This window comes from Cervus elaphus, chromosome 12 (genome assembly GCF_910594005.1).
Source record: "Cervus elaphus chromosome 12, mCerEla1.1, whole genome shotgun sequence".
Lineage (NCBI taxonomy): Eukaryota > Metazoa > Chordata > Mammalia > Artiodactyla > Cervidae > Cervus > Cervus elaphus.
The window spans coordinates 71,396,347-71,423,258 of NC_057826.1; the positions used below are offsets into that span (position 1 = coordinate 71,396,347).

Here is a 26,912-nt window from a genome sequence, read left to right on the forward strand (position 1 = left end):
GTACAAACACTTGGAAAGTGAAGAGAACTTAAAGATTGGTGATTCCATAATATTTATTTTATAAATGAAAATGATGAAAATCAGAGGGCTTGTCTCTGCTTTAGCAGCAGGTTTGCTTTAGCTTTTAAGTTAAAGGTCCATGAAAGCAACGTTATCTGTCTCTGAGTGTTAGACATAACTGTGCATGACTTCTGGCCCTCATTCCTGTTACTCTCATGGTGCCAATATCACAGGGGAAACAAAGGTTTGGTGTGAAAGGTGAATGTAAGCAGCAGTATTCCCAAGGAAAATGGTGCATCGTGGAACTGGGTAGTGATTTTGTTTGCATGTCTTTGTATCTTTCTGAATATCAAACACTGTGTCTTACCAAAATATGATACTTAAATATTTGCTGAATGAAAATATTCTAATTGTGGAAAAATCTGCAGTGTTGTCGTCAGCAGCAGGAATAGAGTTAAATGTATGGATTTGAATCCAACTCATCTAAGTGTAAGCCATCACCTTGGACAGATGACCTACGTTCTCTGTGTCTTAATTTCCTTTGCTGTAAGCTGAAATACTAATAATATCTGTACATGAAATAGTTGTGTGGATTAAAAGAAATCACTTAAAGCAAAGCACTTAACTGGAGCCCATTATACAGAGTGAAGTAAGCCAGAGAGAAAAACACCAGTACAGTATACTAACGCATATATATGGAATTTAGAAAGATGGTAATGATAACCCTATATGCAAGACAGAAAAAGAGACACGGATGTATAGAACAGACTTTTGGACTCTATGGGAGAAGGCAAGGGTGGGATGATCTGAGAGAACAGCATCAAAACATGTATATGATCAAGTGTGAAACAGATCACCAGTCCAGGTTGGATGCATGAGACAAGTGCTCGGGGCTGGTGCACTGGGATGACCCAGAGGGATGGGATGGGGAGGGAGGGGACCCGGAGGGAGTGGGAGGGGGGGTTCAGGATGGGGAACACATGTAAATCCATGGCTGATCCATGTCAATGTATGGCAAAGACCACTACAATATTGTAAAGTAATTAGCCTCCAACTAATAAAAATAATTGAGGAAAAAAAAATATCTGGCCTAGAAAAGCACTCAGTGAGCATTAGGTGTTACTACAGTCTACAGAGAAGGCTATCTTTGTGTTTGAGAAATGTTTGAGAATATCATGGTATTACCTGAGCAATGATGTAGAATGATTGCTCTAGGGGTGATCAGTTCTTATAGTTCTGGACATTTCTTTGTTCAGAATTAAATGTATGTAGCTCCTTTTACAGTGTGGTGTCCAAATTTTCTGAACAAGTAAATAGATTCCCTATTTTGGTCACTGTTGTTGAAAGCCACGTTTTGGTCTTGTCTGCTTACAAATTATTATGGATGAGATCCCAGTGACTTTCTTCCTTTGGTCCCACCCAGACATCAGTGTGAATCAGCCTTCCCTGCTTCCGAAAGGCTGTATGTGTAGTGTTCTCCCCTGTTTGCCCCCAGCCCTCACTCAAGTTGATCCTGACATCTTGGTCACTGTTCCCTTGAGACTTTGGGATTTTCTTCTCTTCCTACTTTAGAATCCAGCTTGAAACTCATCTTAGCATGAACAAGAAAAATCTGCCCTTTGTACTCATCCATCCATCCATCAAATGTTACTTTGATTCATAGGCTCTTTGCCCTTGAGATGTTACTGCGTGACTGATCCCCAACTGACATGAGTGGGTATCCTCATTCTGGTTTTATTTCCACAGTATGTTCCTCCAGATCTCTGCGTCTGCAATTTTGTGCTGGAACAGTCCCTCTCTGTCAGAGCCCTGCAGGAAATGCTTGCCAACACAGGTGAAAATGGTGGCGAAGGGGTGAGTACCTGAATTATGTCCTGGGAAGGGAGGCATTGGGACACACCATAACCCAAAAGTACACACTTCATTTCATTCCTCCAGTTTTGAACTAGAAAAACTTGGATTTCCAGTTTCCTTGAATCCATCCTCATATTCCTCTTATTCAGCAGCCCTACTTCCTCTGGGTTAACCAGCTTCCACCAGAAAATAGACTAGATCACCTTAATGCTGCCTGAGCGGGGCATAGGTCATTGAACCCATAGTCCACCAGGATATATGGAGAGGCTGAAAGGGCCTTGGAAAGGGGAGGGGTGGGGTATCTGTTAGGCTCATTCTTTTCTCTTGGAAAAGTCTCATCAGAGATTATGACTATGCCAGTGAAGCACAGCCAGGTTACAGCCATTTGGAGAAGATTTCCTATAGAATTAAGAGTCATTGACATGTACCCAGATCTTTACGGTTTCACTCAAGATGAGCAAATACAGAGCTGTCTTAAGTTTCTATTGTCAGTAAAATTGTTTCCCAGTCTTTAACTGAGGGATAATGGCTTCCCAAAGGTCTCCCAGGCAAGACATTGACCATAGACTTCAGAATAATTTTTGACCCTTTCCCTAATGACTCACCTAGTTATATTCATTTATCATTTCAAATATTCTAATTCTATGAACTGAATATCTCACATGCAGATACCACTCTCCCACGCCCCTTAGATACTGTATTAGATGACTATCCTTTATCTTCTGGGTTATTACATCAGACTCATCACTCTGATTCCTTCTGTGCTTACCTCACCTACTATTTTATTTTCCCTAAGCTGACATAATGCTGTTTACAAAATATAGACCTAATCATTACACTTTACCATTTAAAAATTGTCTTTCTGCCCATTACCATGAATGAAATCCCATATTCCTTAACTGGGCATAAAGAACTTCAGGATTTGGTGTGTCCTGCTCACCTTGCCTGTCCTGTTTCTCCCCACATCTTCCCAAACACTCAGTGACCCAACCACATTGAATTCTTTTCACTTCCTCAAACATAACCATTCTCTTTGCCTCAGATCATATGTGTCAGGTCTTCCCTCCATTTAGAACAACTTTCTCCTCCTCTCTCTCTTCCCTTATATGACCTTTACTTCTCTTTCAAGGAACAAGTCTAAATATTAGGTCAACAGAGAAGCCTATAAGTTGACCCCGAAAGTCTAGGATGGGTGCCCTTGCTTGAGCAACACTCAGGGAAGAGTTCTTACTACTGTCTACTATAATTGCAAGTGTAATTCTTTACACTCTGTAGTGTGTGTAGGTAGGGATGTTTACAGTACCTAGCACAGTTTATTATTTGACTTGAATGAATTCATATATAATGAAGTGTCTCATTGGTGGTAGAAGAGACAATGTCTGTAGCCCCAAGAGAACCAATATTTACATTTAGGTCATCTTTCAGCTCTTAATGTGATCTTACATAAATCTTTTAATCTCTTGGGACCATAGTGTTCTCATCTATAAAATTAGGAAGTGTAATTAATTAATTTGCTAGGGTCCTTAACACCAACATTTGTGAATCTTCACTGTTTTGGTTTAGAATAATATGCTTTCATCAACCACCTGAAAATAGCTTTGTTTTGTTCCTTAGAGCATTAACACAGGTGAGATTTTGTTCTTTTGCAGTTTATCTCCCCCTGACATTGACCTCAGTACCCCCAACCTTTCTCCCTTAGGCACACACCCTCAAACATTTCAACTCAGTGAAATAAATTACTTTTTAATTGCTCACTTTTCCTCCAAGATAATTAACTCATGATTTATAGGCATCTTTGGTGAGGAAGACCTGGTTGATTTGGAATATCACCACTTTCAGTGTCAACCAAGATCAGCTAGACCCTGCCAACATATGGCCCCAGGATAGAAATTGGGAAGATAAAAGCTATGCTAACTGGATAATTATCTCATGGGCATTCTCTTATCTTGTTTGTTCACAAATTGCATTTCAAAGGACTTCTTTGTCTTTACCATCTAATTTGTGTAGTTCAGGGAATCCTGCAAAGTTAAAGTCAACTGAAAAGTTCTGGTTATAATCCTTGTTCTTCTTTGTTGCCAGGAACTTAAATAATAGTCTTGTCCTGGTTTGTCTTTTGAAAAAGAATAAATAATTCATTTTCCATATAGAATAGAAAGATTTTAATAAGATTGAATGCATAGTTTTGAATTATATATCTAATACCTATAATTACCATCCATGTTCTAGCAGAAGTTTACTCCATGTAGTTATATATTTCAGGGATGATCTTTAATTTACAATATTTAAAGACCAATAGGTTAAGTCTTATTGGAGGATCCAGTATCTTTGAAAACTCCAGTCTGAAATAAGGAATCCATGACATTTTTATGGTTAAATAGTCATTGGGTAACAATCACCGTATTGAGTCAGACTCTAGAATTTCCCGTGTGCTATATTGCCGTTTTGTGCTATTTTACCAAAGAGAAGAGAGATCTAATAGTTACTTCCCATCCTGATATATTACTTCTATTGTAATTAATAACTGGAGGTCTTAGAGTTAGAAGGAAGAGACTTGAAAAGAGAGCTGGAGCACAGATAGGAGAGGGTGCTGCCTTAAAAGATTTAGGTTTTATTATTTGCTGGTGGCTCCACTAGTTACCCAAATAGCAGCTTCAGTTGCTAGAACCCTCTTGGAACTCTCTCACCATTCCATCTGGGCTCTCAATCTTTATTATGAGGAATAATATTTTTCATATAACCTCTTGAGTCTGAATGTTTTGGTTTTCTGAAGTGATTGCTGTGCACACTTACTATTAGTACTTAATTTGATTTGAAATGATAATATTCAGCAGGGGAGAAAAAGAAAAAAAGAAGAAAAATCAAGAAGGAAGTGAGTTAACATAACAGACCATAATGATTCTCTGGGGAGCCCAGGGATGTTTGAGTGGGTTGACACCTCCTCTGCATGCCAGTCCATTCTGTTTGGAAAGAGACATTTACTGCTTTTAAATGGATATTACTTACACTAATGATCATCACTACCACCAGACGGGATGCTTTGAAGAGTGTCATTTTTCCTCCTGGGCATAAATTGGTCTTTGTGTGTCTGTTCACTGCTGCATAGCAATTGGACTTTTTAAAAATGATATTGGTTATTTGTTTATTCCTATGATGAGCATACAGAAGTCTTTCTGCAGGGATTGGTGGTTCTGCAGCAGTTCCTTTCAGTAACAAAGAAAACAGAGGTGTCCACCTTGGTTTAACAACAGAGGGTTTATTATTAAAACATCCTTAGCTATAGCCAGTAGCACCTAGGACTCAACTTTATGTTGAAAAGGAAACTGAATTGTGAGAAGGCCCCAGGGGGCAGAGGATGTCAGTGCCCTTCAGAGCCCACCCTCCTAAGCTCATCCTCGGGTCACTTTACTTCTGTTAAAATCCTATCTGATGTTATTCTGGGGAATATTACCAAGAGATGGATGCTTGGCACTGTGGCCAATTAAATAGCTGGACTTTGATGTAAAATCCCTGCATACAAATATAATATATTTTTACCTTAATGGAACCTACAGTGTATGAGGTCCCCAGCCACCTTCAGCAGGACAGGGAGCTAAAAAGGATGTCAGCATCTCCCTCTGAGTCCTCAGTCTTCATCATCCTATAGCAATGACTCTGAACACAAAACTAGCAGCATGTGCAGTGAGAGAAGCTCCATCTTTGGAGTCAGGTAGACGTAGATGTGTTTTCAGTCCAGGCTGTAAGGAGCAAGTGACTTCTAGGACAAATTGCTTCCCCTTTCTGTACCTGACTTTCCACACCTTCAAAATGCAACCTCCCTCATAGGATCAGGTGAGAATTACAGAAGTGTTGACAAATGCTGATGGGTGTGGAAATGAATATTGGTTCCTCTTTTCATCTCTGGTCTGCTTCCTCCTGTCACAGATCCTTCAGGCATATTCAAATGCCTCAAAGGAAGGAGATTCCCATGCTATATGACCAGGTGCATGTTAAATCGAGGGCCATATAACTACAAATGAGTTTTGACATGAATGAATATAATGCTTCTAAAAGTGAAAGACCTTGATTAACACAGTTACCAGCTGCACTCCTGATAAGGGCTCCGGTTTTCTCTAAAAGTTGACTTAATCACTGTCAGACTTTTACTACTTAAAAAAAGGGAGATGCAATATATGTAAAAAGAATGAATTTTATGGTTTTTTGTTTGTGTAAGATCATCCTTGACTTCAGATTCTAAAATCTCTAGAATGCAAATACACAACCAGCCTTTTAAACTTGATTGGGAGATGTGACCTGGAAAGACACTGTTTCTGTAAGAACCTCTCTCACAGATACACTCACTATGAGGGGGTCTTTTAATTCCCTGTATTACTTATGAGGGAAATCAACACTGAATATTCATTGGAAGGACTGAGGCTGAAACTGAAGCTCCAATACTTTGGCCACCTGATGCAAAGAGCTGACTCATTGGAAAAGACCCTGATGCTGGGAAAGATTGAGGGAAGGAGGAGAGGGGCCAACAAGGGTGAGATGGTTGGTTGGCATCCTTGACTGAATGGATGCGAGTTTGAGCAAACTCCAGGAGTTAGTGAAGGACAGGGAAGCTGGTGTGCTGCAGTTCATGGGATTGCAAAGAGTCAGATACAACTTAGCAACTGAGCGACACTTAATTATGAGATGGTCCCTTTAGCACTAAGAGGAGCTTCAGACTCCTTTCACTTGCCCCTGTCTTTGAGCAGGGAGTACCACACGGAATGATGTGTACATGCTTTCTGAGAAGCTAGAGGTTGCCTCCTGGCATTGTGTGACCTTGTAAACAGCCAAGGAGGCATAATCTTACATATTGCTGTGTGCATGTAGATTTTATTTAAAGTATGTGTCGTGAGATACTTACCTTGTAGCCAAGTTCAAAGCATTTATCCTTCTTATAAAGTCACAGAAAATTTAGTCACAGGAAGGTGACAGCATCATTAAAAAAAGAATCTGCTAAAGATGCACCTCCCCTGATGTGGTTAGGTAATGAACAAATCAAAACAGATGCTGAGGAGGGCGATTAGAAGCCTGTTGTCTAAAGTTTGAATTCTGGCTGTGCCCAGATTCAAGAGATCTTGTGGGAACTTCTGGAATGAAGAAGGCCAATCAGAGCCTTACCTCTTTATTCCTGGGCCCTGAGACTTCTCCATCATCTGTATATTACAGAAGAGAAGGGACAACCCCCATCAACCAGAGGTAGTGTCTCAGTTTTCCGAGGTTTTTGTCTTCCCTCCATAATTGTCAGAAAACAGCCAGAGTGAGAACTTACTTTGGTGTGTGTGTGGGGAAGGGAACAAGACTGATGGAGGAACTATGTAGACAATTCTAAATAAACTTCATCCCCATTGTCATTATTTAAAAGAAAGAAATCATTTGATGAGTCAAATCTAACAGGAGGTGTTAATTGCACCTTTAAAATAGGACACATCAGATTTCCTTTGGAGAAATAGTACAAAGACACCTCTGCCTATTTTGGGATGTCAGTCCCAGGACTTGCCCATGTATGCCTTATAGCTGGGGTAGTCCGAATGTGCCAGAATCACCACATTAGGTTTCCAAGTCTGGACTTGCTTTGAACTAGGTGGTAAGAAGCCACTGTGTCAAGCTCTCCAAGTACCTCCTCGGTGCTCCCACTCAGGACCTCCCCTCTCCAGCACCAGCGCCTGTCAGCTTGTTCATCCCGGGGATGCTACCCATGCCTGCCTACCCGCTGCCTAACTGGGGAGATCCAGATACCACAGTATTAAATTCTTGACTTGTTTAACTTCATCCTGCTTTTTATTTTGAAAGGGAGAAAAATAACATGCTGATTTGGGATGCTTCCACTTCTTTTTTTAACCTATGGCTGGTCATCCACACCCACTATAAAAAAAATACTACTTTTATATTAACAGAATCACCAAACCTGTTTGGTGAAATCGCTCTTATATACAAAAGCTGGAGTTTATATACTAAAACCGCCTCTTTACAGTTTGCTCCATGTTCGAGTTCGCTCACATTTGCTAATGGCAGCCTGTTTTGGTGACAAAGCTGTCAGGTGATTTAGTCCTAGAACTGCCACCTACTGGAATTTTGCACATTAAGTCGCTTCAGTATTGTGCAACTCTGCGACCTATGGACTGTACCCTGCCAGGCCACTCTGTCCGTGGGATTCTCCAGGCAAGAATACTGGAGTGGGTTGTCATGCCCTCCTGCAGGGATCTTCCCTACCCAGGGATCAAACCTGTGTCTCTTATGCCTCCTGCATTGGCAGGCAGATGCTTTACCGCCAGCTCTACCTGGGAAGCCCCCCGTGACAATAGCCCATCACTAATTAGTTGTGGAAACTAACTTGCTTGTATTAGTCGTTATTCTAGAGACCCTGGCTCCCATAATATTAGGTAGATGGATAAATGGTTTTATTCTCTTTCTGCCTTGGTGTGAGCAGAGAGAATTTTTCAAATTCCATCCATAATAGCAACCCTAAAGCTCTAAGTGATGACAACATGGTCTTAATTTTTTTTTGAGACATGAATAGCCTATAAATCTTCTTATGGAAGACTATGAGAGGTATTCTGTAGTCTTGACAGAATTTCTTTCTTCAAGAGCCAAATATTATTTTCAGAAATTATACAATAATGAAAGATCTCCAAACTTAGGTTTTTAATGTATTTTTTTCACAGGCCAAATTGTCATCAAACTATGTCCCTTCTCTTCTTTCTTTCCCCTCCTTACTGTTCTCTCATTATGCTATTTTATAATTTTATGCTGATATAATGGATTTAAATGTTTCTCTGATAAAATAATACTAATGAAAATGTGTGCAAGTAACTCATGCTGTTGAGCTGGCCTTTCGATAACATGATATCATTAAAATTTGCCATCTGGAAGACCTTACTTCATGGTAAGAAAACTCCTCTTTGGTAAAAGAAAAAGTCTAATTGGTTGCTTGCAATATTTCTAAGAAAAAGAAATTCCAAATTTTCTGACGTAGGTACTGACCATTTTCCTTGGGTGGATTTTCTTGCATAAATGTAATTACAAAAAAATAAAAAGATTTACAAAATTACAAAATTTACAAAGTTACAAAAGATTTAAAAAATTACAAAAAAAAATTTGCAAACAAATTTAGGCTACAGCATGTAGCATGTTTGCCAGTTTCTTGATGACATCAACACGGTACTGGAAAAGTAAAAACAAACTTTTACATCTAATGCCACTGCTTACTCCTAGCTAAAATCACAAAATATTCACCAGGTAGGAATTTTATTCCCATTGGGGTTTTTGCTCTTCTAAGTATCAGCAGATTCCTCAGATGACTTGAACTCTTTCGGCACGACTGGTCCACACTCAAATATACATTGACTGTTTTGTGTTTGATTTTGCTAGTTCAGTGACCTCTTGGAATGGGTATGTTATTCACTCCTTTATTGTATGTGTACTTTGCATGGACAGCTGACTCTAGCTGTATTTGGAATAAGCTGTATTTCACTTGTGAGTGTTCAAGGCCGTTTCCATCCTCTGTGCCTCTGCAATTGAAAAAAGCACCACCACATCACACACCTCGGTCTGGTGGAATTAGAGGTGCTTGCACACTTAGAAATTTGTTGCTAAGAAACTTGTTAAACTGCTGCTCTGAATTCAAAGGATGGCTTGCCTGTGGACTCATTTTCTCCTTTTCCTTCAAGATATTGAAAATTGTTTCTAAAGTCTTTTCCCCTCTGACTGTGGTCTAGATGGCCTGTGGGCACAGGTTTCAAGTCGGTAAGGTGACAGAAGTGTGCAGCCTTGCCTTCCTCCAAGCTTCTCGGTGCTTCTGACTCACCTAGTCTATTACGCAAGTCCAGCTCTGCTCCTCTGGAAAGCTGAACTCATAATAAAAATGGAAAAAGCTAGTTGGATATTTCCCATTTTTCGTGCAGCATCCCCAGAGTGAACCAGCAGAAGAATCAAATGTTAATTTCAACAGTTAAGAATAACCATTAAAGTTAACTAGCTTTTTACATTTATTCATATCCTGAGTAGAAGCATTTTAACGTAAAGAGGCCACAGAATTAATTTTTAAAGCTCCAGACTCTATCAAATCTACTACTTTCTGACTATAATGTTTCAGCTTTATTGGAATAGCCTTTTCTTCAGTGGATTTTTTTTTTTTCCATTCTGAAGTCAGTACCTCCTGCTTAGAATAAATATGCCTGTGTCATCTTGGGGTTATTTTGCTAATGTGATAACATATAGCTTGGTTGATGTTACATAAACCCTGAAACGCCTCTCATTGTTGCTGTGGACATCCAAGTGCTCTGTGAGTATAGTCATGTCCTAATGACCTAAGCTGTCTTAGAAAGCTTGAGCTTCTTCCCCAGGGCTGGACTAGAGGTAGTTTTCAGTGGTTGAGTATGTGTGTGTGTGTGCTCTTTACATTTTAATTGCAAAAAATTAAACATCTTCATTAAAATTTCTTAGAGGAGTGAGGAGGGATTGGAGTACTTAAACTTTCTCTGGAACATACTAAGAGGTAAATAGTTGTATTCTTACATGAGATATTTTGAAGAGAAATTTGCTGAACTTTAAAAAGAAATAACTAGTTGAAGGGGCAGAGATGAATTTCAGCTACATTTTTAGGAATTTGATTTAATCCTAAATTGTTGAGTAGTTGAATTAGGGGAAGTCTTTCAAGAGACTTGCTTACCTTTTAAAAATGAAGCACATTTGGAAATTCAAGAGATCCTGGGAGAATCGAAACCTTTCAGGTGATTTATTAGACTTCCCTTTGATTGTGAAATTTACTTTCATGACTACCAGGGTTTAAATTCAATTTTTGTAGGGAAAATTGAATGAACTAGAAGAAAAGACCTCTTATTTATTTTCATTTCATGAAAGTTTAAGGTAAGCACCTATTTGGAAATTCTAGTAAGGAAAAATTAACTTGGTACCAGAGAAACCCTGATCTCAACTAGTGCTTTAATCCTCACTGGAGTAAAAACTGTATAGCCATGTCCCAATGTTATGATTACTAATATTTAGTTTTTAAATGGAAGGATCTGGAATGACTAAATGGAATCAATGGAAAGAAAGCAAGAATAAGAACAAGGTTTCGGGAATTTGGGGGATAAAAGTATTCCTGCTTTGTAGAAGAAGAGGAGGAAAGCTAAAGGAAGGATGTATCTTTTTACCTGGCATCTCCTGTAGTGGAGACTTAGGCTGGTACTGAGAGGGAGAAACGTGCGGCTGAGCCTTGTTCCTCAGTCCGGAGATGTTGCTTTGATGGGAGGGAGGAAAGTGCAGGACTAGAAGGGGCTGGGCATTCTGGCCTGGGCATTGCAGCTCTCTGGGCCTTGTTCTGCCCCTTTGCAAAATGGGGCTTCTGAACTACATTATTGACTCCCAAGCATCTTTGGACTCTCTTCCAAGACAAATGTCTATCCTTGAGGAAGAATTTGCAAGTCATCAGGGAAATTTAGAAGTAAAGAAAATGTATGAATTGTTTCATTAAGCAAAGTTTATAAATGGAAAGGTCTGCCTTTCTTATTTTCTGTGATTATGGCCTTTTTAAGAAAAAGTTTTACTTTTTATAACATTTTAACTGTTATACTCCATTTACAGCTACAATAGAAAACATTGGCTATGTTCCCCATATTGTACCACACATCCTACACCCAGTAGTTTGTACCTCCCACCCAAACAGTAACCACTAGTTTGTCTCTGTTTCTGTGAATCTGCCTCTTTTTTGTTATATTCACTAGCTAGTTGTGTTCTTTAGATTCTATGTATAAGTGCTATCATACAGTATTTGTCTTTATCTGACATAATTCATTTAGCATAATGATTATGTCCTTCTTAGTATTTTATAACATAATTGTAATAAATCTAGCATTATTTTCTTTTTGAAAATTGTAGTGATAGTAGATCATAGCTTTCTTTTTTTTAATGCAAAATGTATTGGGCCAAATATAAGATTGGCAACCATGGATGATCCGTTTTGGTCCTATTGTTGAAATTGCACCAGTTCTTGAACTTGTGAACCCCTCAGGCCTGTTTTCATGTACAGCTTGTGGACTTTATGTTCTAAGTAATTCCAACCAAACACCAGAGATGCGTTTTAGCTTATTTCCAAAAAATGTTTTGATGAAACCCAGGTAGTCAATGCCCTGGTTGGTAGTAGGTACTCACATCTTCCTTGGTGGATTACTCTGGGTCTTAGCTCCATGATGGAAGGAAGGGGGCTCTGAGTTCCCAGGCACCAGTTGTATCTCCCATGTTTTTGGTATGGAGAGACAAGTGAAGACAGCACATTATTAAGAATCACCTGCTGCCATTAGTGATGTGTGGAGCTAGAGGTTGGGTTCCCTGCCCGCATTTCTCTGCTGCTCATCTACTTTTATAAGGTGGAGGGCAGTGGGCAGGAGAACCAAGATGTTTCTCCTGAGAATGAATTCAAAACTGTGTCTGGGTCAATGTGGCCAGCCCTATGCAGGCTTCTGCAAAGAACAGCCTTTGGGAATTTGCTTGAGGAGGTGTTTCCTCTTCCTGAGCCCCCTGAGTTCTGCTCTCTGGGTGGGGCTGGGTAGTGATGAAAACTTATGGCTTGATCACTACCGAAAAATACCTGTTTTCATGTCTCTGGTGAAATATTAGAAAGGTAAGATGAATGCATGACTTTTTTTTTTTTCCTTTAAACTATGTGTTTATCTTTAAATAGTTGTCCCTTTTCTGAAGCTTATGACTTGGTGTTAGAAGTTTCAAAATTATAGCTGGAGTACAAAAATCTCTAGATTTTATCTTATTAGTGGATACAGGTGACTGAATTATCATTCGTGAGGCACCTTTAGTCAGTCAAGCAGGTGGAGCTATCCGTGGTGCTGATTCTGTAAGTAAATGCAGCTCGCCTCGTGTTCATTCAATTCAGGACACAGCTCCAGGGGCGAGAGGACCAGGCATTTTGCCCCAATAATTTGTAGGACTGTTTCCCCAGGTTACAACCCCAGCAACTTTACCTTATACCCTACCCTAGTGGGGATATTTCCATGTCATCTTGCTAAAGGGACTGTTGGGAAACCCTGATCCAATTTTAGGATTTACACAAATTTTGGGAAAAAATAACCTCATGTATTACAGTATCTCAAATTCACCATTCTTTCTCTCAGCCTTTAACAGGGTCCAGTAACATGTTTCTATACCAATTTCATCCATTTTCAATAAAGGGGAAAATGGAGGGTGGATATTTAACAAGATGCTAACATTTTCAGACCTCCTCCTCCCCTCAGGGTTGTAAACTTCATGGTGAATTCAACTCCTTATTCTACTCCTGCATTGTACCCAGGCAGGTCTCAGCCCTAGGTGATGCTAAGGGCCAGGGAGTGGTCTGAGCATCAGGAGTTGCAGTTCTCTGACCCCAAGTGATTGGCCTGCGTCACCAGAAGAATGAGCAACCACTGTTCCCAGTTCATTGTTCCCTCTGGGCAGCCGCTTCAGTGTGTAGGGCAACAGGAATACACAAATCCATGATTTATTGATTGCACTCATTTCAGTCAGTGGCGATGGGGGAAAAAATAGGACTGTGGTACTCCCAGGTTCTCTCAAGGATGCAGTCTTTTACAGACATAGAAAACAAACTTCAGAAAGCGGGGGAGGAAAGAGAATTTAGGAGTTTTGGATTAACAGATACACACTACTATATATAAAATAGATAAACAACAAGGATCTACTATACAGCACAGGGAACGCTACTCAATATTTTATGTTAATTATAACTTAAGGGGAAAGAATCTGAAAAAGAATGGATACATGTATACACACACACAAAACCAAATCACTTTGCAATACACCTGAAACCAACCACAACATTGTAAATCAACTATAATTCATTTTTTAAAACATCAGTGTTCTAATCATGAGGAAAGAAAACTGAAAAAAGGAATGCACTGTTAAGTTAACCTGTTTATATAAAACTCCAATTCCTTGTCTCAAAACCTCAGTCTTTTCCTAGAGCACAAATCCCTCTTAAAATATTTTTAGTCTCTCTCCCACAAATGGAGCTACCTAGGACATAGTTGCTTCACCTCTAATGCTATTGACTTGGTTTGTAATTTTTTATTAGATTTTATTAGATTGAGCTGTCCCCAGGGCAACCAAGAATAAGTTCACTTGCTGAATCCCAGAGCTAACAAGTCAGTTGGCAACTGATTTCTTGTTTCACTTAGTTTTTTTGTGCTTGCAGGAATATAAAATGCTCCTGAGTTCTGCCAGTCCCTTTCCCCCCTTTTTCTGCCTGTCCATAAGGACTCACTGACATGTATACTTTTTTTAAAAATGCATTCACTTCATTTTAATCCTGTTAATGAACCTTGAGATTTTTCTTTCTTGTGAATAATAAAGTATCAATCAACATTCACAACATTCCTTCACATTTACACTTGTCTTTCCAAACTTATCCTCCTATATAAAAGGAATCTATTTGTGTCTGTCCTTTTTATTTCATTTATTTATCCACTGTAATACTCTGCTACTAAAGTATAGTTTTAATAGAAGAAAAAAAAGCCTCCATTTAATTTCTTGCATTAAATTATGGTGAAAACTCAGTTGCTTAAATCTCTCCTCTGAAGGGTAATGTCCTGGTTGTTGTTTATTGTGAAGCATCCCAAATGAATTAAGAGATTTCCATACTAGACATTCACTCTTGTTTCATCCAGTAAGGGCTACTTCAGCTTATACTCAAGTCTAGCACAAAACATAGGTGCACCCATCCCCAGATGATCTTATTCTTACCATATATACCTATGTGTATCCCTCCAAAACAAAAGACACCCAAATCTGTAAGATCTATTTTAAATATACTTACTTGATCTAGGACAGGAGTCTCAGGTTGAAGCCAGTTTTTTCCTTCAAATCCCAGGGTCCTCAAGAGCAGGGAAGGCTCAGACTCTACCTCCCACACATGGTTCCCAGTCTCCTTGAAGCTGGGACCACCTGACTCCAGAAGGTCCCGTTTGTGGTTCATGAGGCCTTGTGCACTATTCTTGTCCCAGATGGAGCATCTACAATTCTTCATAACAGATTTTTTCTTTTTAAGTGATCCCTATGATAGTTCACCAATAAGGGTCAACTTGGGTCACCATGTTGTTATAATCAGTGCAAGAACCAAACACATGACTCCAGTGTTCTCCCACTTTCTAAACAGACCTTCTACTTCATACTTTCATTTAATAATCTAGTGAGTGAAAAACAACATCGATATAGGGCTATCATAATTTGAGCTTAGAATCCCTGCTATAAGTCTGATAGGAGCTCACGTGTATGTTATGGCGACACTTTCACATACTGTGTCATTGCATTCCTGCTTTAGCATCATCTTAGACTCACACCTCTCTGCGGGTACCTGACATGTGCCAAAATGCAGCCTGCACTTTGTGATGCTCAGACCCCCTCTGTTTGGCCCAAAGGGGTGCTCATTAGCCCTTTTAGCATTCCTGCTGAGGTCTTTGAGAGCAGCCTCGTTTCCTTGAAGGTGTAAGGTAGACCAGGCCCATCTTAAATTGTTTTTTCTTTTTTGTCACAGACATGAAATTGCATGACTCTTTGAATTCATAGCAAATAATATTAGAGATTAGATTCTGTGGTGAGAGCTTTATGTTAGATTGACCCCACCATAACTGGTAGGAAGGAAGCATTCAGTATGATACCAAAAAGAAATATTACTTAAAGCACATAGTGATCAAGACTTCATTTTTATGAAGAACATGAATTTAAAGTTCACAATGATAAGTCTAGTGTAATTTCAGCCTTACTAATTTTTCTGCCTTATTAAAACATGAGCACTTGTGAAACTATTTTTACTCTTTGAGGTGACAGGTTTCCTGTTACACTGTATTGGGCTGTCCTTTCTCCATTTATTTAAAAAGCACTTAGGGGATCCCTTCAATATATCCTTTCCACCCTCTGGTTTCATGGCACATTTTTCTAGTGTATTAAGGAAGATCTTAAAAGTGCATAAACAGGTATATATAGCAGCATATTGATTATTAGACAGTGATAAATTACCAGAAATTTCTTTACTGCTTTCGATCAAGATTCTCTGTTCCTCTGAATTTCCCTCTCACTGCAGACTCTGTAGATAACATAGTTACTTCTTCAGGTTTCTGAGAATCTTTCATAGTCAAGCAGTGATCCCTCCCAGTATAAAGAGGAGAAATCCACTGCAACATTCTTTTTGCTGCTGTTGTTGTTTAATTGGGATATAATTGATACACGACACTGGTATACTCTGAGACAACTTGACATACTTGTATTGAAAAACAATTTAGTTGTTTTTAGTAAGTTTAGTTGATATCCATCACCTCTTATATACATTATTATCTTTTTTTTCCTTGTGACAAGAACTTTTAGGATTCACTGTCTTAGAAACTGTCAAGCATACCTACAGTAGCGTTACCTATAGTCATGATGTTATATATTGTATCCCCAATGCTTATTTATCCTAAAACTAGAAGTTTATACCTTTTAACCAACTTCATCCAATTCCACCACTCCCAGTTCCTTGTCTTGGTAACCACAAATCTGATACCATTTGCTATGAGTTTAAGTTGTTTTAGATTCCACATGTAAGTGGGATTATACAGTATTTGTCTTATTTCACTTAGCCTAGTGCCCTCAAGGTCCATCCATGTTGTTGCAAATGGCAGGATTTCCTTCATTTATGGCTGAATGACATTCCACTATACCACATTTTTCTTTATCCATTCACTTCTGTTGATGGAGTTAGGTTGTTGCCGTATCTTGGCAATTGTAAATTGCTGTACTGAACATGGAGAGTATGGATATCTCTTTGACATAGTCTTTTCATTTCCTTCAGATAAATACTCAGAAGTGGACTGCTGAATCATATGTTAGTTCTATTTTAAACTTTTTGAATTTAAAATACTGTTTTCCATGCTGTTTTCCACAGTAGCTGCACTTATTTCCATTTCCATCAACTGTGCACAAGGGTTCTTTTTTCTGTGTCTTTGCTAGCATTTGTTATCTCTTGTCTTTTTGATAATAGCCATTCTAACAGCATAAAGTGATATCATAACATTTCCCTAATGATTAGTGATAATGAGCACCTTTTCATGTAATTGGCCATTTGTGTGTCTTTTTTGGGAAAAAAAATGCCACTTCAAGTCCTTTGCCCGTTTTTTAATGAAGTACTTGGAGTTTTTTTTGGGGGGGGGGTTGTTTTGATTTTTTGTTTTGTTTTTTCTTGCTATTGAGTTGTCTGAGTTCTTTATATGTTTTGGAGAGTAACCTCTTATCGGATTCATAATTTGCAAATTTTCCTCCATTTCCATTTTGTTGATTATTTGCTTTGTTGTGAACAAATTTTTATGTTTTGATATAATCCCACTTGTTTTTAATTTTGTTACATTTGCTTGGGGTGTCACATCCAAAAACAAATTTTAAAAAAAAGCATTGCCAAGACTTGTGTTAAGAGGCTTTTCTCTAGGTTTGCTTCCAGGACTTCTGTGGTTTCAGGTCATACATTCAAGTTTTTAATCCATTTTGAGTTAATTTTTGAGTGGTGTAAGATCATTCTTTTACATGTGAATGTCCAGTTTTCCCAGCATTGTATTGAAGAGGCTGTATTTTCCCCACTGAGTATTCTTGGCTCTCTTGTCAAGTATTGGTTGGTCATGTGTGCATGAGTTTACTTCTGGGCTCTTAATTCTGTTCCATTCGTCTACTTGTCTGTTTTTTTGTCAATACTATACTGTTTTGATAAAGGCTGTAATATAGTTTGGTTCCATACAAATTTCAATATTATGTTTTCTAGTTCTATGAAAAATGCTATTGGAATCTTGGTTGGGAATGCACCGAGTCTATGGATGACCTTGGGTAGTACAGATATTTTAACATCTAATTCATGAACACAGGACACCTTTCCATTTATCTGTGTCTTTTTCACTTTCTTGCATTATTGGTCTTGTATTCTTCAGTGTAAAAATATTTTATCCCCTTGGCTAAATTTTTTCCTAAGGTGGTGGTTGTTTGGTGTTATCATAAATGGGATCATTTAATTTCTTTTTCAGCTAATTCATTGTTTGCAGTGTTCTTTTCTGTACCAGATTATCACATCACACTCCCACTGGGGAAATGATTGATTGATTTTTCTCCAACCGTTGAAGGAGTCAAATATTAGCACAACTGAGATGTAGTGTTGCTTATTTTGGTGTAAGTTTTTTCAAATTGTAAACCATGCTTGACATTTCTGAGCCAGTCACTCTCTTCCTCCTCCTCTTCTCACAGGTTCAGTTCAGTTTAGTTCAGTCGCTCAGTCGTATCTGACTCTTTGCAACTCCATGAACTGCAGCACGTCAGGCCTCCCTGTCCATCACCAACTCCCGGCACCTACCCAAACTCATGTCCATTGAATCGGTGATGCCATCCAACCATTTCATCCTCTGTCGTCCCCTTCTCCTCCTGCCCTCTATCTTTCCCAGCATCAGGATCTTTAAAAATGAGTCAGCTCTTCACATCAGGTAGTCAAAGTATTGGAGTTTCAGCTTCAGCATCAGTCCTTCCAATGAACGCTCAGGACTGATCTCCTTTAGGATGGACTGGTTGGATCTCCTTGCAGGCCAAGGGACTCTCAAGAGTCTTCTCCAACACCACAGTTCAAGAGCATCAATTTTTCGGCACTCAGCTTTCTTCACAGTCCAACTCTCACATCCATACATGACTACTGGAAAAACCATAGCCTTGACTAGATGGACCTTTGTGGACAAAGTAATGTCTCTGCTTTTTAATATGCTATCTAGGTTGGTCATAACTTTCCTTCCAAGGAGTAAGCGTCTTTTAATTTCATGGCTCCAGTCACCATCTGCAGTGATTTTGGAGCCCCCCCCAAATAGAGTCAGTCATTATTTCCACTGTTTCCCATCTATTTGCCATGAGGTAATGGGACCAGATGCCATGATCTTAGTTTTCTGAATGTTGAGCTTTAAGCCAACTTTTTCACTCTCCTCTTTCACTTTCATGAAGAGGCTCTTTAGTTCCTCTTCACTTTCTGCCATAAGGGTGGTGTCATCTGCATATCTGAGGTCGTTGATATTTCTCCCAGCAATCTTGATTCCAGCTTGTGCTTCTTCTAGCCCAGTGTGTCTCATGATGTACTCTGTATATAAGTTAAATAAGCAGGGTGACAATATACAGCCTTGATGTACTCCTTTTCCTATTTGGAAGCAGTCTGTTGTTCCATGTCCAGTTCTGACTGTTGCTTCCTGACCTGCATACAGGTTTCTCAAGAGGCAGGTCAGGTGGTCTGGTATTCCCATCTCTTTAAGAATTTTCCACAGTTTATTGTGATCCACACAGTCAAAGGCTTTGGCATAGTCAATAAAGCAGAAATATATGTTTTTCTGGAACTCTCTTGCCTTTTCGATTATCCAGCCAATATTGGCAATTTGATCTCTGGTTCCTCTGCCTTTTCTAAAAGCAGCTTGAACATCTGGAAAGTCACGGTTCACGTATTGCTGAAGCCTGGCTTGGAGAATTTTGAGCATCACTTTGCTAGCGTGTGTGATGAGTGCAGCTGTGCGGTAGTTTGAGCATTCTTTGGCATTGCCTTTCTTTGGGATCGGAATAAAAACTGACCTTTTCCAGTCTTGTGGCCACTGCTGAGTTTTCCAAAATTTGCTGGCATATTGCATACAGCACTTTCACAGCATCATCTTTTAGGATTTTAAATAGCTCAACTGGCATTCCATCACTTCTGCTAGCTATGTTCGTACTGAAGCTTCCTAAGGCCTACTTGACTTCACATTCTAGGATGTCTGGCTCTAGGTGAGTGATCACACCATCGTGATTAACTGGGTCGTGAAGATCTTTTTTGTACAGTTCTTCTGTGTATTCTTGCCACCTCTTCTTAATCTCTTCTGCTTCTGTCAGGTCCATACCACTTCTGTTCTTTATTGAGTCCATCTTTGCATGAAATGTTCCCTTGGTATCTCTTATTTTCTTGAAGAGATCTTTAGTCTTTCCCACTTCTCACAGGTAGAAGGCACTAATTTTAATGTGCCTTTCTCCTCTTGCCCGGAAAGCTTTGCTGTGGTTTCTTGCAGCTCTAGTTAGTTTTACTGTCAGTCCCAATCGGTTATCCTATCAATGTCCGTGTGATGAATTTACTCTTTGTATAATGGGGAGAAAATAGACCAGGTAGTGCTTCCTCTATGCAGGTCCTGGCTTCTATTCACAGATCAGAAGAAGAGACTTTTTGTCCTCAAAAAAAAATTATTTTTCTTTTTGACAGAAGAATTAGTTGGTAGCAAGAACACTTAGACTTAAGCTAGGCTTTTGAAAGCAGCCATGTGAATCACACTGCCCAAGTGTTAGATGATTCGGAACAACTCTAAGAGACATTATAGATATAGGGGGGAAAGTGGGGTGTTATCAGTGAGAATGCAGGAGGGCCAGGAACGTAGAAACCATGGTGAGAATGAAGATTGGAAGTGACTGCGTGGGGACGGGGTGACCAAGTAGCAAGAGAAGAAAAGTAAAATCCCTCCCTCATCATCTGTTCTGTTTTTTGCCCTTAACTTCATCTCTTCCCAGGCCTTATAAAGCCCAGACTGGTGGGAGAGGGAAGGCCAGATTGCAGGTGACACCACTCAGGAAGGGTCTAGCTGGTCTTAGATCCATGAAGTTGGGTGCAGAGACCTAGAAGTCATGGGCCTAGACTCTTTTTAAACCAAGTCTGAATTGTCTAGAGCCCTCTCCACACAGGTTTTGCAATAGTTATCTGTGTCTTTCCACCTGTCACAATCATGGAAACAGAGCTAAGAGACCGAGAGTTTTAGCTCAACATGAGTCCTAGAACTTTCAAGGACGAGGGGCAGCAACCATGTTTGTTCTTTGCTTTGGTAGGATTCTGGAGAAATGCTAAAAGAAAAATCAGCCACTGGTCCAGGGTGAGGCTTCTGAGAACAGGGAAGTACTTGCTGACTGTAAGCATCATATGGATTACTTATATGAAGGGCCCACTGTGGCTGGGAAGGTCTCAGAAGGGTGGTGGCTCTTAAGCCTGGCTATGTGTTAGAATTACCTAGGATTCCTAGGACTCATCAAAGACCTATCAAATAAGAGTCTTAGGGAAATCGCCCTGCCTTTGGGGCTCGGTTTTTTTTTTTTTTCCTTGCTTTGTTTTTATTTTGAAAGCCCTACTAATGATTCTGATGGATATCTGGGATTGAGGTGCAATTCTGTAAGATCAACCCATGAGAGGTTCTGAAGACCTATTGCCTCTGAACAGTGTGTGGTCCACAGACACATAGGAAGTATTAGGAGTACCTATTCTATCCGTCCACTGGCTTGAACATACACACAGAACTCTGAGAATCAGCTTCTCTACCTAAGGCCACTTCATACACTTCAAGGAAAGATCAGGCTTTTGTGTGTTGTTTTTCTTGGAAGTGTAAAGTTGGCCCTAGGCTTATTTTCTGGACGTAGAGAGAACAGGATATATTTATCTCTATGCAACAAGATCATAATTGGAATAGTGCAAGGAGGTTGGAGGGATAAAGGAAAAAGAAGTTGTGTTGATAGAGAGAGAAAAATAGGTTAAAGAGTGCAGGGGAGAAGGAGGAGAATCGAAAAACAGAATATACTTAAGTTCATTTTCTTCCTCATAGCCCATATGAATAGAGGTATTTGTACACAGTAGGACTCAATAGTGGTTTTATAATAAAAACTGACTCCTATTTTGTTAATTCCCAGGATGAATGGTGATATTTTTTCCCCCTAGGGACATAGTAGATTAAAGATAGTATTTGATTTTTCATGTCAGGAAAAATCTGAAAATCTCCTTTTCGATTTTTGTTGGAAATATTTGTTATTCATTACCTTGGGTGAAAGGAAATGGTTGAGCAGAGTTTTTGGTGCCACTGGCCTATCATTTCATCAGAGACATGATGGATGATGAGGATGTGTGGTTCATATAAAAACTAGATCAGTGACTGGAAAACAGATCTGGCTGACAGGGGCCTTTCATGTAAAGAATGGACTTGGCAACGTCAGGTTCTTACAAATCTGTTAGTGAGCTATGGGAGAAAGGGGGGAAATTAATTCAGAGAAGAAAATAATTGCTTCACCTCTTTCAAGGTATACTTGTCATCAGTCTAAATGTCATTAATACCCTGACAAATATCTCCTGTCAATTTGCTCCTTTAAAAGATACCATAATAGGAAATAAGTTCGAGCTGCCACCCTGGCTGTCTGGTGTCTTCCTTCTAAGAAAAGCACAGATGCATCTAGAATGACCCCATGCTCAATTTGGAGGCAATCCCATGGCCACCTTCGTTCCCCCTCAGTGAAGAATGCTTATCCTCCTGTTTCACAATCAGCATTTGTAAAATCCCCGCCCAAGTGGGAATCTCCAAAAGTCATTTAGTTACTTCCCCACATGTCATGGGTCGGGAAAGAGAGGAGAGATAACAATTGGATGTGTCCACCAATCTCAAAGAGCCAGGACCCTTATTTTTAAGGACTTGAAAGACAGAAGATTCCTAAGTTGCCTTCAGTCATGAGTACAGGGCCCAAATCTTTACCATCCTCAGGCTCTTCTCATGACTTGAACTCAGGGTCATCACAGCAGCTCCTCCAATCCCTAAGTCATCCGAGCCATCTCAGATTTTCCTTACCCGTTCAGCCAGATCTGCGCAAAAGAGAAGCCCTGTAAGCACTTGCCTCAAAGAAAATACCTTCTTGCCCTGCAGGTTCTTGTTACAGATGATGCATAAGACCCAGAACTTACATTTCCTCACATCAGGTTCTAGACTTTCATCCTTTTGTCCTGAACTGTTTCCATGTGGCAATGAAATTAATGACTTGAACAAAAATGAGTGCCCAAATCCTCCGCACTGAGGAAGAATAATTCCAGGTGCATCCATGAGGGAGGGTTGGCTGAATTCAGTGACTTATAAACTATAATGATTTGACATTTTATGGTACAAATTATGGTACATTTGGCATTCAGTGCTCGGTCGAGGGATGGATTATTTGGGTTTTGCTTGTGTTTTCTCTATTTAAGAAGTGAAAGAAATTAACCATACTGGCCTGACTTGGTGCACAGCTTTTGGAGCATCCTTTCCTTGGGCTCCAGGATATGCAGTGGTGGGGAGCAGGCAGCACTGAGGGGGTGTGAGGTGGGCCTCCCTGGAGTCACAGTCCCCCTGCTGACCTTGAGGGTAGAGCATGGCCACAGACAGAGCACAAACTGCCATAGGTCCTCTGCAAACCAGTTTCAGCCTTTCCTCTTTGGAATCGCGTTGTGCCTGCAGCCTGTGAACCGTGGGCCTGTCTTGTCATTAAGGCAACTGGGGAGAAGATCATGATCATTGAACTTGGGAAAGAGGGAGATGCTGCACTTCCTCCTCTTTCCTGAACTTCATTGAAATTCTGTTTCATGATTTCAGTTTTTAACAACATCCCTAGAGGCCCATGAAGGATGCCAAGAATGTGGCTTCCTTTCATGTATGTTTATCTTAAGGGCCTGCACTTTCCTGGTTGAGTTGGCCCAGACTCACTTAGAAGGTTTCTTACAGGAGAAACCTCATTAGGGGACTCTGTCCTGATGCTGTTGCTTTCTCAATGGCCAATGTCTCAGAAATCTTTGACTAAGAGTTTTAGATCCAGGTTAATTATCTTTTTACAAGTGGAAAATCAAGGTGTCAAATTAAGAGAATGATACCTTAGACTTTTTATAATGTCTTTGTAGCGTGAAGTAGGGACCCAAAAGCTGGACTTGGCGATTACCTGGCTGAAGAATAGAGTAGCTGATCCAGAAAAAATGGTGAAAAGAAAAGGGTTTAGTGTCCTGCATTGGGTTTTTCAGGATTTCACACATAGGGAGGGAATTAGGATGGCTAGGATATGCTTATAGAATTGCTGTTGGCGTATTCCCTGGCTCTGACTCCAAATCACAAGTCAAACTAATCTGTACATGTGCCTTCCTACCTCGGCCCTTTCTAAAGTCCGGTATGCTACTTTAACTGTCATTAAAAATGGCAAGTTGTCTCTGTGACCAGCAGTTTCCAGTCTAAGACCTGTTTGGAAAATGCCCCATTAGTTTCTTTGGTGCCATTTGAGCTGGCAGTTCCCATCTGTCCCACTGATTATGCAGTTCTGTCAACCTCTCCTAGAAAAGTAGGGTGCCTAAGTGGAGTCTTGGGAATTTAGCCAAAGGGGCATGATGGCTTGTAGAAGTTGGGGAAGGTGGTCCTACAATCTGATGGCTGGTTGAGGCAGCTTTGGAAGCATAGAATAGTGTAGAAACCAAGTCTCTAGGAGCAAGGATGGAGAAAGAAATGGCAACCCACCCCAGCATTCTTGCCTGGGAAATCCCATGAACAGAGGCACCTACAGTCCATGGTGGGCTACAGTCCATGGGGTCGCAAAGAGTCGGACGCAACTTAGCGACTAAAGGGCAAAAGGAACAAGGATGGAGTCCAAGGTGAAGGGTCCACTAAGGGCCATCAGAAGAGCCGGTGTGTTTGAGATCCAAACAAGAGTGACCCCCTGGGCAAGAAATTCCCCCTGTGGAGTCTGGGCTAAACCTGAGGGAACTCAGGAGAACAGAGGTGTCTTGGATAAAGCCTGCCTTTCGGGGCTTTCCATCCAACACCAGGGTAGGGCTAGACCATGGAGTCAGTGCCTAATTGCTAGCGTGCTAGGTATGCTTTGCCAGCCACCTTTCAGGCAGGTAAAGTCATTTACAGAGAATCCTGGCGAATTAATCAGACCTCAAGGAACTGAAGTTTTAAGAAAGAACACTTTTGTAGCCCTCTGTTCCTTAAAAACACATGCAATACAGTGTTGTCCCCCATGCACACGCACTTATTACTGAAATGATCTTTTAGTAGTGGTGCTAGAGAAAAATTTGGAAAAGCAAAGTCTGGTGGCTCTGCACGTAGTCAAATGGCTATTTTATTTTTATAGGTTTCCTTATTATTCTTGCATATATACTAATAGTGGAAGGCATTTTGCGCTCTGCCTTTTCCACAGTGGTCTATCAGAACAGTCTTCTGTGTTTCTAGACACCTCTGTAAATTGTCTTCTTTAATGGTTGCAGGGTAGAACAGCCTAAAGAAGCCCCATGTTTTACTTGATACTGTTTTTCTTCTGGATATTCAGATCCTTTCCAGGTTTTTTGTTTGTCCCACTATGATGCTTTTTTCACAACAGTAGCCATACTGTTTGGCTTTTTAAAAAAATTACTCCCAGAAGTAGGATTACTACAGCAAATGTTATTAACTTCTTTATGTCTCTTTTTATATATCACCATATTGCTTTTCAAAAGAGTTGTACTCAATGCCACCTTGTACAGGGTAGCACCAGCTAAATTATAGCTCTGATGGCATTCAGACTTTTTCTCCATTTTTGAAAATCTAGTTGATAAAACATGATCCATCAAAGTTGCTTTAATTGTCTTTCCTTTCGTTACTAGGAGGAATAAAATCTCTGCCATATGTTTTAATTTTATGCCTGATATGAATCATTTATTCATATCCTTTGCCCATTTCTTTATGTGATGCTTTTCCCCCTACATTTCAATGAGATGTTCATCCTTTTGTCAACGTGATAACAGAGAGTTTCTGCAGTGTATTAAATGTTGATGCTTCCATTGTTCTGAAGTTTAGTAATCTTGGTAAAATCCTGTCTTTTATTTCCTTTGAGTTTATCTGTTGCTTCAGAGCATGGAGAAGTATTAGGTCTATAAAAGAATGTGGACTGTTTATTACATGCTAGTTGTCATAGAATTTAATTTGAAAATGAATTATTTAACTGTTACCCATCCAAAATATATCTTTTATATTTCCTGTGGATCTTACTGAATACTTTTCTGTTTTGCTATCCACATATCTAAGAGACATTTACTTAATAATCGTGTCTTCCCCTCACTGTACTAAAAAATCTGCTCTATTATGTGCTGCATTTCAGATTTGTTTATGGACTGTCTGTATTGTATTACATTCTTCTTTTGAACCATTACCAGAATCAATTAATTAATTTTGCTTCTTAACATTTCCTAAAACGTGGTTCCTTTTTAGAATAAAACTTTCTTACTGTTTATGTTTGCAGATGAATTTTAGTGATTTTGTTGAATTCCAAGATACCCTACCGGAATTTTCTTTAGAACTACATTGAATCTGTAAGTTCAGTTCAGGAGCCTAAGCATTAGCAAACACTAGTATTCTCATTCTATAACAAAGTACACCTTTGCCTTTCACCAAATCAAGTTTTGTTTTATAGAGCAAAAGTTCGTGGTTTCATTTTGAATGTTTAGCTCAACATTTAGGTAAATTCCTTAAAATTTTAATGTTTTGTACCAATGGTGAATATAAACTTTCGCTATGTTTTCTAACTGAACATATTCGGTTCCTTGCTTTTACTTCTGCTGCTAGATGCTTACTAGTTTTTTGGGTTTTGTTTTTGTTTTTTGTTTTATTTACTTACATGGCATCATTGTTACTTAATTGTCACCTGTGTCAAAGGAAACCTCCTCAGTGATGTAAAAGACCTCCAAGTGTTCAGGAAATGTTGCTCAGTGACCTTCTAGCAAGGCCTCTTTCTTTGATGGCCTAAAAGAATGGGGGTGGGTAGGGGGAGGAAGGAAGGTGGAAGTACATACATCCCCACCCAGGAAGTAATGTCATGCCTTACCAGCCTTCCAGGAAGTATCCCCTGAAGCTTTCACAGCTTATGTTAGATCCTCAAGGAGTCTTTCCAGATCCTGGGACCCCTAAGGTGGAGTCTGGGGTCCCAGATTATAAAAGAAGGTGGTATAAAGATCTGATAGTCTTGAAACATATGTATGGCTGGAGAGAAACAGAGTTGCCCTCCCCTTTGTTGCCGTATCAGGTTTATCTTACTGGGTGACAGTGTCCTCTGGGAACCATCAAAAGAAATGTCAGTGACAGAATCACTTTTGCAATTACAGATGAGATGATTGAATTAATGATCTAATGGAACATTTTACTGTAGGACATGGCATCAGGGCACTTTTGCTGGCTTCTCCCCTTACT

General features: G+C 39.7%; 1 protein-coding gene across 13 annotated transcripts in view; it reads left to right on the forward strand.

Annotated features, from left to right (window-relative positions):
- Nucleotides 1–26,912, forward strand: part of RYR3 (ryanodine receptor 3) — a 548,224-nt gene that overhangs the window by 204,617 nt on the left and 316,695 nt on the right. For all 13 annotated transcript variants that reach the window (XM_043919301.1, XM_043919310.1, XM_043919307.1 and 10 more), the window contains exon 3: nucleotides 1,747–1,854. In XM_043919301.1, coding sequence (XP_043775236.1) covers nucleotides 1,747–1,854 — 108 coding nt within the window. The remainder of the gene's footprint in view (nucleotides 1–1,746; nucleotides 1,855–26,912) is intronic.